The sequence below is a fragment of the Cetorhinus maximus genome, chromosome 17 (genome assembly GCF_964194155.1).
Source record: "Cetorhinus maximus chromosome 17, sCetMax3.hap1.1, whole genome shotgun sequence".
NCBI classification, from domain to species: Eukaryota; Metazoa; Chordata; class Chondrichthyes; order Lamniformes; family Cetorhinidae; genus Cetorhinus; species Cetorhinus maximus.
This window is the reverse complement of record NC_135895.1, coordinates 28932210-28945025: the sequence shown is the minus strand read 5'-3', so window position 1 is coordinate 28945025 and position 12816 is coordinate 28932210. Positions and strand designations below refer to the sequence as shown.

Sequence of the window (12816 nt, the reverse complement as noted above, 5' to 3'; positions counted from 1 at the left end):
CTAACAAAACAAATAGAATATTAACAGAGTCCTGTAAAGGAATCTATTTTTGCTCTGCAATTTACCTTATTCTCCATATTCTCTTTCTCTGGGCTCCCACTAAATGCAATTGTCAGCTAAAGGGAACAGGCTGGGCCCAGCTAATTGTATAATATTTACATTTGTAAGGATATCCCCTAAAAACACTGCCACCCTAAGTGGTGCTGAATATGAATGCCAGGTCTTCTCGCTGATGAGGAGCAGGGGTAGACAAGATTATTAATATAGGAGGGAAGCAAAAGGTATGTTCCTACAGGGAAGGATGAGCGGATTAGAAAGAAATTCCATAATAGCTTAATATTTTTTCTATTAAAAATGGTATATCGATCTATTTTTCTAATGATAACAAAGTGCAAATTGGCCTCTGCTTTACAAATTAAATCTACAGAGTAAAGTGAAATCTAAGCTGTTATTTGACCTTTACAACGGACCTATGTCCATGTATGATCCCATGGGATTGAACAGTTATCATACCACATCAATATTAATGATGGGGAAATCGTATCCCTCCCACCAGTGGGAACATCTTGCCAACTCAGGAGAAAACAATTAGAAATGCATTAATAATTCATTTCAGCTGCCAGGTGGCTTTTATGCCATCAAATTAAAAAAACAACTAGAACACGTGTTGGAGAGTAAGGGTTTGCCATGACTTGGGGGTATTGAGTTACATCATTCGTTGAACAACCAGGTAACTCCAGCTCGTACTGCACAGCAATCTGCTGTGCATGTGTGAGCATTAAATTAATGGTTTACTATAACAGACAATTCCCAGTCAGTCTGGAATAATTCCAATTTTGTGAATTAGTAAGATCCTCATCAGCTGATGGGATTTCATAGTGTTATTTTAAGATACATGGGATAATCCCAGAATTTGGGCAATGCATTCAACCTTTCAGGGTGAATGGTCTCATTCTGGGTTAACCCTTTCACAACAACAGCATTTTTTCTGCTTCACAAGAAAACAAAATCTTGAAAGTGTTATTATCTGTAGAGTAACATGAAAATGTTTAAGATATGGATAGTAACTATTCCACTAAAACAAACAAGTAACACGCAGGTAGTATGTATAGTGAACATTCTAATAATATGTACAAATAAGACACATATTTTACTCAGTTTTCCAGCAAAGTTCAGAGAATATAATTTTATTCAATCAGACATGGCCTTTCTATTTACTCACTACTGGAATACTTCAAATCCTAGTCACAGGACTTGCTCTGCGACTGTGTGGAGGACAGGGTAATTTAGTTGATAATGGCTAGGGACATTCCACAGACTCAATAAAGAGGTATACGATGTCCTGGCTGAATAGTCACATCCAAAATGAAATTTAAAAAGAACTGAAGGAATTACATAGTTGGGTTAGAGTAGGATAGATAATTTTAACATGGATAAGTGCAAGATGCTGGAAGTTGGGGCAAGAAATGTAGGTTACAACTGATGGGTAGCTACTGATGGTATAAGAGAAAAATAAAAAAAATTGGTGCAATAGCTATTTAGTTGCTGATTATTGAATGTTAAAATGAATACATAGCATAGATGCAATCAGGTTATTTAATGAAAATCAGAGTTGGAGAGGTGAATTAGAATATAAAATTAACAAGCTATAACTGAAACTTACATATTTTGTCTTCTCCATGTAGAGTTGAAGATACTTGGAATAGAATCTCATCAAAACTGTTAATGTTGTTTTGACTTAACTTCATTAAAAAGGTGGTGAATAAATAATTATTTAAGAACAGGACTGAAGGTTATAAGGACATGCACAAACATCTATGAACATATACTGTACGATTCTCAGTTATTGGAACAATAAGAAATCTAACTGGATATCAGTAGAATTATGTAGGCTGCAATGTTAGATTTATAACTTAATTTTTCATCCAACTGGTTCTATAGGCAAGGGAGGAATTTTAGGGTTTCATTTGAGATTATAAATTTTTCCAAGAAATAAGTACAGAAGAGTCCATGACTAAAACAAATTTTGCATTGTTTATCATAAGGAATGGAGTTCAATGTGCGAAATGATCTTCTCTCATTCCATACTGTTTTGGGCTCTTAAAATACATGTCTTTCCCTGATAAAGCTGTCACATTAGATATCTGCTAATGGAAGTTTCCAGTAATGACTTAAGAGTTAAGTAACTTAATGCAATTTGTGATACTGATTCTTGGCCCTGTTTATCGGGGTTTTATTGGCTCTAAGATTTTATTGGACATTTATCTGAGAACTCTGGGTTTTACTATTACTGGTACCAGCAATATTACTAGTACTGATACTTCATACTGTTTACTCACTGATACTGAAATTTATTCAGATGTTGATAGGATTTGAAAGGGTGAAAATATACCAAACAAACTAAAAACAATTTTTTATGAGTGTGTCTCCTCCAAGGAAGATGTAGCAATACCCTGCCATTAGCACTGTAGGTGCATCTACATCACACAGACTGTAGCGGTTCAAGATAGCTTGCGACTGCCTCCTCAAGGACAATTAAGGATTGGCAATAAATGCTGAATGTGCCAGTGACACCCACATCCCAGGAAAGAATTTTAAAAAAGCCTTGCTAAAGAAAACTGTAAATATGAAAAAGCTCTTATTCAACTCAACTTCTTCTCAAGTGACTAACAAATTATTAACATGCACAAAAGTTGCTTTTCTAATGGAAAAAAGGACCACAATGCAGTGAAAAATGTATCAAAGTGTTCTGTCAGTCTATGCTGTCATTTTTTAAAAAAACTATGATTTAAATGCCTCTGACTGATAATAAAAATAAAGCCTGGCTTTGTCCCTTAAAAAAATTCTAACTATCTGCTTCCCTACACTGATTGACAGCAATCTGCTTGGAATTGAAATGAGGAGCTGTTCTTTCCTTCCCAGAAAGTTGTCTATTGTTAGGACAGCTGTAGCAATTATCAATGCTTCACTGAGTTTCAAGTGCTAACAGGTTTCAGCACTATGGATGTTCCATTCATCTGAGAATGAATGACAGTTTCAAGAAGTTGTAATAAGGGACAGTACCTTCCATGTGGTTTCTTTTTTGTTGACATAAGCCAATAGCATTACAAGTATTAAAAGTTTCTTTTCCACAGGGCAGAATGCAATTTTTTCTTGGTATCATTGATATGGAGACTTTTATTAGATGTTGAGAGGTTCATTTTTTTCCCCCAAGGAATGTAAAGTATTTTCCATTGATATTGTATGAAATATGACTGAACATAGTGCACCTGGGTGAGTGGCAATGAAGGGGCAGAGGAGTGGCATGACCTGAAGGGGCATGCATGTTACATGGGTGCATAGAGATGGCATGGGCTGGCATGGGGGCTGAAGGATGAGATTTGGGGGAGTTCAAGTACAGTAGGGAGCTGGGATACTTTGTCGGAGAACTGAGGCAGACCTTCTAACAGCCCCGCCTCCGTACTTACACTCCTCCCGCATTGGTTCGTGGCTTGCAAACTGCACTGCGAACCTGACCCTGGTGTGAAAAGACAAAAATGTCGTGTGAAGTCACACATGGGTCAGGTGTGCAGTTTGTGAGCTGTGAAAATGCGCAGGTCAGGTTTTCCCGAAAGCAGAGGAAGATTCGGCCTGATAAGCATATCCCAGATGGTGTACAATGCAGAACAAATTTCAGGAGAGGTTGAACTCTTGCCTTAACTCACAAGTTACTCTTGATTGGGACATTGGTAGCAATAACAACTGGATTCATATAGCATCTTTAATGCATTAAAATATCATAAGGTACTTCATAGGAGCATATGTAACAAAATCTGACAGAGCCATATAAGGAGATATTAGAACAGATGACCATTCGCGTGGTCAAAGAAATCGATCTCAAAGAGAGTTTTTAAGGAGGAGAGAATGGCGGAGAGGTTTAGGGAAGAAATTCTTAGCTTCGGGCCTAGGAAGCTGAAGACATGGCTATCTTTGGTGCAGTAATTAAAATGGAGGATAGTAAGACTGAATAATGTGGCACTGGCAGGTCTTGTTTCTTCTAATGGACAGGTTTTTAAAATTAAAAAAATCACCCACATTTGTGGTCCACCTTGCAGATGAAACCGGCATAGTTTGTTGTTAAAATAATCCAGAGAACAACAGCTTTACAAAGGGTCTGAGATACCTTACCTCTTTGATGGCTGACATCTTAACACTCTCATAGTAATGAAGAGGTGCATTTGGAGCATTCATATCATAGCCAAACCCAGCCACTGCCACTTCATCGCAGTTGTGCAATGCCATTGTTATTGCCACTGTACCTAGTGTTGGGATATTCTGTAAGAAAAATAAAGTATGCAGAATTAAATACATAAGGCAAGGGAACAAAACCTTGGGGGACTATTAATTGGGAAATGTGGAGTCTTTGTTAATCTTGAGAATAGCTATTTTGAAATACCTTGAACCAAAGGTTCTGGATGAGATAAGGATGGGAATGTGGTTTCAAATGTTTTTATTCTTCTCAAAATAATACCTCCAGTACTGTAAAGGAGCATATTTAGCTGTGCACCATGAATTGTGAAAGTCTTCTGAGGAAGGTTGACCTAATATTGTGGTATAGAGTAGTAAGGGAGAGTTTGTGCCGATATCTCTCCATCAACTGAAAAACAAAGCTCAGAGACTGGATTGAGTATCAGTCATAGCTCACTGTTAGCAATCTTGCCTCTTGAGTGAGAAGGTTGTGTGTCCTACTCCAGAGGGATGAGTAAGTAATCTAGGCTGACAAGTTTGAGCAGCACTGAGGGAATTTGCTTTACTATCGGGGGTGTTATCCTCCAGATGTAATGATAACCTCCTGGGAGCTATAAAAGATACCACTTTATTATTCAAATAAGAGCAAGGGAGTTCTCCTGATATCCTGGCCAACATTTATCCCTCAAACAACATCATTAAAACAGAGATAAAAACAAAAAGCTAAAAGCTACTGCGGATGCTGGAAATCCAAAACAAAAACAGAATTACCTGGAAAAACTCAGCAGGTCTGGCAGCAGCGGTGGAGAAGAAATCAGTTAACGTTTCGAGTCCTCATGACCCTTCGGCAGAACTGAGTATAGTTAGGAGAAAGGTGAAATATAAGCTGGTCTAAGGTGGGGGGGCGGGGGGAGAGAGAAGTTGAGGGTGGGGTGATTGTGGGGATAAGCGTTGCTCCCAATGCGGTCTCCTCTACATTGGAGAGACCAAACGCAAACTGGGCGACCGCTTTGCAGAACACCTGCGGTCTGTCCGCAAGAAAGACCCAAACCTCCCTGTCGCTTGCCATTTTAACACTCCACCCTGTTCTCTTGCCCACATGTCTGTCCTTGGCTTGCTGCATTGTTCCAGTGAAGCCCAACGCAAACTGGAGGAACAGCACCTCATCTTCCGACTAGGCACTTTACAGCCTTCTGGGCTGAATATTGAATTCAACAACTTTAGATCTTAAACTCCCCCTCCCCCCATCCCCACCCCATTTCTCCCCCCTCCCTTTTTTTTCAATAATTTATATAGATTCTTCTTTTCCCACCTATTTCCGTTATTTTTAAATCTAAAACTAAAACTTTGTTAGTCTTTCCACCCCACCCCCACTAGAGCTGTACCTTGAGTATCCTGCCTTCCATTCTTAATTAGCACTTTTCTTAGATAATATCACCACCTTCAACACCTCTTTGATCCTTTTGTCTGTGACATCTTTTGATTATCTGCTCCTATCACTGCTTGCTTATCCCCACAATTACCCCACCCTCAACTTCTCTCTCCCCCCACCCCCCCATCTTAGACCAGCTTATATTTCAACTTTCTCCTAACTATACTCAGTTCTGCCGAAGGGTCATGAGGACTCGAAACGTTAACTGATTTCTTCTCCACCGATGCTGCCAGACCTGCTGAGTTTTTCCAGGTAATTCTGTTTTTGTTTTTATCATTAAAACAGACTTAACTGCTGTTTGTGGGACTCTGCCACTGGCAAATTGACTGTCATGCTTCCCTACATTACAACAGTGACTACGACTCAGAAAAATGTACTTATTAGTTGTGAAGTACTTTTGAAACATCTGGAGGTTGTTACATATAAATGTAAATTATATTTTCCAGCACCAAACTTCCCACAACCTGACATTAATTGACTTAATTAGATGAGCAGTTTGGGAAACAAAATAATAAATTCAACAATTGCACACACCCAGCAGGCAGCGAATTTTTCATTCCCAAATAATTTTGGCATTGGACAGCTTTTCGCTGCCCTGATTGGTTCGGCTTTCAGTGACCTGATTGGCCATTCAGTCAGAACACTCCGATTAGATAATCAGGGATTCCAGGGACATGCTCAGTTTGAATGCTGTTGCAGTGGGGGCAGGGCCATAAAATGTGGCAAGCCATTCAAAAGTTCACTGGCTTCAGCAGGACTATAAAATCCCACTGGCATAAAATTCTGCTGTGTGTGTGTGTGTGTGTACATGCACGTGCGCGTGAGTGAGTGAAAAAAAAGGCACTATGGCCCATATTTTCCCTACAATGGAGAGGCTCTCCATCATGGTGAAAATCCTTGAAATAGCTGGAAGTTCTAAGTCCCACCCCTGAACAAGGCATGTTCCATTTTTGCAGGGGCAGGACTAGATTTGGGCCAGGGTTTGTGCACGTGTGATTAGCAGAGGCAGCTGGCCACTTAAATCACCAACTGTCTCGAAGTGTGAAACCCGAAGTGTGCAGATTATACCAGGCAACAGAAGATCTGAACCTAGGAACATAGGAGCAGGAGTAGGCCATTTGGCCCTTTGAGCCTGCTCCATCATTCAAAAAGATCATGGCTGATCTGGTTGTGGTCTCAGCTCCACTTTCCTTTCTTCCCCCCCATAGCCAGCAACACCCTTGTTTAACAAAAATCTGTCGAACTCTGCCTTGAATAAATTCAAGGATCCAGCCTCCACTACTTTCTGGGGAAGAGAATTCTACAGACCAACCATACTCTGGGAGAAAACGCTTCTCCTCATCTGTCTTAAAAGGGAGACCTCTTATCCTTAAACCATGGCCCCAATTTTAGTCTCCCCCACAAAAGAAAACATCCTCCTAGTATACACCCTATCAAGTTCCCTCAGGGTCTTATATGTTTTAACAAGATCACCTCTCATTCTTCTAAACTCCAAAGGGTAGAGGCCTAACCTGTTCAATCTTTCTTCATAAGGCAGCGCCTTCATCCCAGAAATTAGTCCAGTGAACCTTCTCTGAACTGCTTCTAAACCGATTATATATTTTTTTTAAAAAGGAGATCAAAACTGCACACACTACCCCAGATGTGGTCTCACCAAGGCCTTGTACAGCTGTAGTAAAACTTCCCTACTTTTATATTCCATTCCTCTTGCAATAAACAACAACATTCCATTTGCCTTCCTAAACACTTGTTGTACCTGCATACTAACGTTGTGATTCATGTACCAGGACATCCAGATCCCTATGTACCACTGAGTTCTGCAATCTTTCTCCACTTAAATAGTATACTACTTTTCTATTCTTCCTGCCATAATGAACAAGGTCATATTTACTCATTTTATGCTCCATCTGCCAAATTTTCGCCCACTCAAACTGTCTATATCCCTTTGCAGATTCCCCACCTCTTCTTGACCACTTACCTTCTGACCAATCTTGGTGTCATCAGCAAATTTAGCAACCATACATTTGTTCCCTTCATCCAAGTCATTGCTATGGATTGTAAATAGTTGAGGACCCAGCAATGATCCCCGTAGCACTCCACTCGTTACAGCTTGCCAATCCAAAAAAGACCCTTTTAACCCTACTCTCTGTTTCCTGTTAGCCAGCCAATCCTTTATCCAAAACAAAAACAGAATTACCTGGAAAAACTCAGCAGGTCTGGCAGCATCGGTGGAGAAGAAATCAGTTAACGTTTCGAGTCTTCATGACCCTTCGGCAGAACTGAGTATAGTTAGGAGAAAGGTATTTATCCATGCTGTTAGGAAACAGAGATAGTTTAAGTAAGTTATATGTGTATTTGGGTGTTAGGAATGAGGAATGTTTAAGTTTGATTTGTATTTCTGTATTTGTGTGTTAAGAAAAGGAGAAGTTGAGTTGTCGTTTCACTTTAAAAGATGCCTGCATTTTAATGAAGATTTTATGAAGGGGAGTTCTTGAAGGGGAGTTAAAGCAAACAAGGCAAAAAAAACTGCTGTTGCCTAGCAACAGGGGTCCAGAGAGAGGGACCCACTGAGACAGAAAAGTAGTTTTACTTCAGTTGAAAGCAGTTTCAATTCAGTTGAAGCCAGGTTTCCAGAGAGGCTGGACAGCAGAGGGACAGATAGTAAGTCCCAAACTAAAGTTGAAGCCAGCTGCCGAGAGAGGCAGACAGGAGAGGAAACTACAGAAGCAGGTTCTAGAAACTAAAGAACAAAGTCCCCAAATCCAGGGGAGGTGTACCTACAGCACATGGACTGCAGTGGTTCAATAAGGCAGCTCACCACCACCTTCTCAAGGGCAACTAGGGATAGGCAATAAATGCTGGCCCAGCCAGCTAAGTCCCACATCCTGTGAATGAATAAAAATAATCCAAGAGGACAGTCTAGTCAAGGACAGGAATCTGGAAAAGGTCCTTTTCTGAGGAAGTGAAAGTAAGGAACAGAGAGGAAGGCTCCAAGCTTCAAGCTTAAAAAGAAGAAAGCTGCAGGATGCAGATTTAAAGCAAGAGGTGTGCGAGAAACCAGAAGGTCCAAGGAGACAGTTGAAGGTCTTTACTAGTAACTCTTTACTATGGGCATGTGAAGCAATGGTGTTCTGTTGGCATGGCTGAGTCAGAGAGAGAGAGAGTGCGTGGAAGAAAGTTTGAATTCACGTGGCGATCCAGGAGAGAGGAATTGGAAGGAGAGTTTGAAACCTTGGAGGTGGACCCTTGTGGAAGGCGTCTGAGAGAAAGCATTGTTTGAGAGAAGATTCCATAGTGAGATCTTTGAGAGTGGAGATTGGAAACCCTCGTGTGAAAGATGAAATTCAGTGAGACTGGTTGGCTCATAGTGTGACAAGCATCTGTGGGGTGGCATCTGTCACTAAGTTTCAGTGTGTAGTGTCTCTGACCACAGATCGCCTGTTGGTTTATATGGACTATGTACTTATTGTGAACATTAGAGTATGAGATACCTTTGGTAACTTGTGTTATCCTTACAAATCTGTATGTATCTGTGAAGATGTAGTTATGGGTGAAGGAGTATTGTTATATAGTTCATCTCTTCTTGTTTAATAAATATTTTATACTTTTGTTAGAAGTTCATCAGTTGACTCCTGTGACTCTGTTCAGTAGCCACTCTCCACGTCTCTAAACAGAAAATAAAAGTTAGGATCTACCAAGCCGAGTTCCACCCTGAGATCTGGCTTGTCCAGGAGTAACATCAATTGGGATTATAATCCCTACACCATGTGCTCTTATCTTGTCAGGTAACCTTTGATGTGGTACCTTATCAAATGTCTTTTGTAAATGCAAGTACACCAGATCTGGCAAGTTCCCCTTTGAATGTTACTCCACCGTTAATGTTACTTCGTCAAAAAACAATCAGTTGTACACAATTTCCCTTTCACAAAAACATGTTGGCTCTGCCTGATCAAATCATGATTATCTAAGTATGCTGTTATAATGTCCTTAATAATGAAAAGCAGCTGGTGGTCCCCCAGAGCGGGACCGGGAGGCAGCACAAGAAGAGCGGTGGCCTTGGTAAGATTTAAAAAGAGCGGAAGCTGAGAGTCAGAGTGGAGATTTAAAAAGAGCAGGAGCTGAGAGTCAAAGTGAATGGAAATTGAAGAAACTGAATCCGAAACTAGGGTCCTGAATCTAAATAAAGGGAACTACGAGGGTATGAGGCGCGAGTTGGCAATGATGGATTGGGGAATCTTACTAAAAGGGTTGACAGTGGATAGGCAATGGCTAATATTTAAGGAACAGTATGTGTGAATTACAACAATTATTTATTCCTGTCTGGCACAAAAATAAAACAGGAAAGGTGGCTCAACCATAGCTTACAAAAGAAATTTGGGATAGTATTAGGTCCAAAGAGGAGACATATAAATTTGCCAGAAAAAGCAGCCAGACTAAGGATTGGGAGCAGTTTAGAATTCAGCAAAACTGGACAAAAAGATTGATTAAGAAGGGGAAAATAGAGTAAACGCGCAAGGAACATAAAACTGACTATAAAAGCTTCTGTAAATATGTGAAGAGAAAAAGTTTAGCGAAGACAAACATAGGTCCCTTACAGTCAGAAATGTGAGAAATTATAATGGGGAGCAAAGAAATGGCAGAAAGAATTGAACCCATATTTTGGTTCTGTCTTCACAACAGAGGACACAAATAATTTCCCAGAAATGTTAAGAAACCAAGGGTCTAGTGAGAGGGAGGAATTAAAGAAAATCAGTATTAGTAAAAAAATTATGCTAGAGAAATTAATGGGGTTAAAGACTGAAAAATCCCCAGGGCCTGACAAACTACATCTCAGAGTACTAAAGGAAGTGGCCCTGGAAATGTTGCATGCATTGGTGGTCATCTTCCAAAATTCTATAGACTTTGGAGCAGTTTCTACAGATTGGAGGGTGGCAAATGTAACCCCACTATTTAAAAAAGGAGGGAGAGAGAAAAAAAATTACAGACCAGTTAGCCTAACATCAGTATTGGGGAAAATGCTAGAGTCTATTATAAAAGTCGTGGTAACAGGACACTTGGAAAGCATTAACAGGATTAGACAAAGTCAGCATGGGTTTATGAAAGGGAAACCATGCTTAACTAATCTACTGGAGTTTTTTTGAGGATGTAACTAGTAGAATAGATAAGGGAGAACCAGTGGATGTGGTGTATTTGGATTTCAAGAAGGCTTTTGATAAGGCCCCGCATAAGAGGCTAGTGGGCAACATTAAAGCACATGGGGTTGGAGGTAATATACTGGCATGGATTGAGAATTGGTTGACAGACCGGAAACAGAGAGTGGGAATAAATGGGTCTTTTTCCGGGTGGCAGGCGGTGACTAGTGGTGTACCGCAGGGATCAGTGCTTGGGCCCCAGCTATTCACGATATATATATAAATGACTTGGATGAGGGAACCAAATGCAATATTTCCAAGTTTGTTGACAACACAAAACTGGGTGGGGTTGTGAGTTGTGAGGAGGATGCAAGGAGGCTTCAGGGCGATTTAGACAAGTTGTGTGTGTGGACAAACACATGGCAGATGGCATGTGGATAAATGTGAAGTTATATGTTTCGGTGTGAAAAACAGAAAGGCCAAGTATTATTTAAATGGTGATATACTGGGAAATGTGGATGTACAAAGGAATCTGGATGAGTATATAGGCAGGTGCAGCAAGCAATTAGGAAGGCAAATGGTAAGTGGGCCTTCATTGCTAAAGGATTTGAGTTCAGGAGTAGGGATGTCTTACTGCAGTTATACAGGGCCTTGGTGAGACCACACCTAGAGCACTGCATGCAGTTTTGGTCTTCCTACCTAAGAAAGGATATACTTGCCATAGAGGGAATGCAGCGAAGGTTCACTAGGCTGATACCAGGGCTGGCAGGACTGTCATATGAGGAGAGATTGGTTTGACTGGGCCTGTATTCACTAGAGTTTAGAAAAATGAGAGGGGATCTGATTGAAACGTATAAAATTCCAACAGGGCTAGACAGACTGGATGCAGTTGGGATATTTCCCCTGGCTGTGGAGTCTAGCTCAGGGGCCACAGTCTCAGGATACGGGGCAGGCCATTTAGGACTGAGATGAGGAAAAATTTCTTCACTCAGAGAGCAGTCAACCTGTGGAATTCTCAACCAAAGAAGGATGTGGAGGCTGGGTCACTGAGTATATTCATGAGAGAAATTGATAAATTTTTGGATATTAGGGGCATCAGGGGTATGGAGAGAAAGCGGGAATATGGTGTTAAGACAGAGGATCAACCATGATCACATTGAATGGTGGAGCAGGCTCGAAGGGCCGGATGGCCTACTCCTGCTCCTAGTTTCTATTCTAGCACTTTCCGTAGGACAGATGTTAGGCTAACTGGCCCATAGTTTCCTGCTTTCTGCCTCCCTCTTTTCTTTGCCAATTCTTTTAAGACCTTAGAATGCAGGCCATCCGGCCCTGAAGCCTTGTCAGCTTTTAGATCTAATAGTTTTCCTAGCACCCTTTCCTTTGTAATGGTGATTGTAATAAGTCCATGCCTCCCGATCATTTCTTGGTTTTCAAGAATCTTTGGGAAGTTCTCTAAGTCCTCTACCATGAAGACAGACACAAAATACCTGTGCAAAGCCTCCACCATTTCTTTGTTTTCCATTATCAATTCCCCAGGCTCATTCTCTAGAGGACCAACATGAGCTTTAGTTGTAAAAGATTTTACTATCTGTTTTTATACTATTAGCTAGCTTTGTCTCATACTCTGCTTTCTGCCTCTATTACCTTTTTAGTCATTTTTTGCTAGTTCTTAAAATATGTCCAATCCTATGACCTACCACTAATTTTTGCAGATTTGTACAGGTTTCTTTCAATTTAATACCACCCATAACTTCCTTATTTAGCCACGGATGATGCATCCTTCTCAAAGAGCCTTTCTTTCTCACTGGGATAAATCTTTTCTGAACGTTATTAAATATCTCCTTAAAGGCCTGCCACTGCAACTCTACTGTGCTACCTTTAAACCTAGTTTCCCAGTTCACCGTAGCCAACTTTGCCTTATACTCTCATAGTTACCTTTCCTTAGGTTTAAAACAATAGTCATGGACCCACCACTTCTCCATTTCAAACTGAACATGAAATTCTGTCACGTTATGATCACTGTCA

At 40.5% G+C, this 12816-nt stretch overlaps 1 protein-coding gene across 10 annotated transcripts in view; it reads right to left on the bottom strand.

Annotated features, from left to right (window-relative positions):
* st3gal3a (ST3 beta-galactoside alpha-2,3-sialyltransferase 3a) overlaps positions 1-12816 on the bottom strand; it is a 681850-nt gene that overhangs the window by 28543 nt on the left and 640491 nt on the right. For all 10 annotated transcript variants that reach the window (XM_078560881.1, XM_078560878.1, XM_078560887.1 and 7 more), the window contains one exon: positions 4168-4314. In XM_078560881.1, the coding sequence (XP_078417007.1) occupies positions 4168-4314 (147 nt within the window). The remainder of the gene's footprint in view (positions 1-4167; positions 4315-12816) is intronic.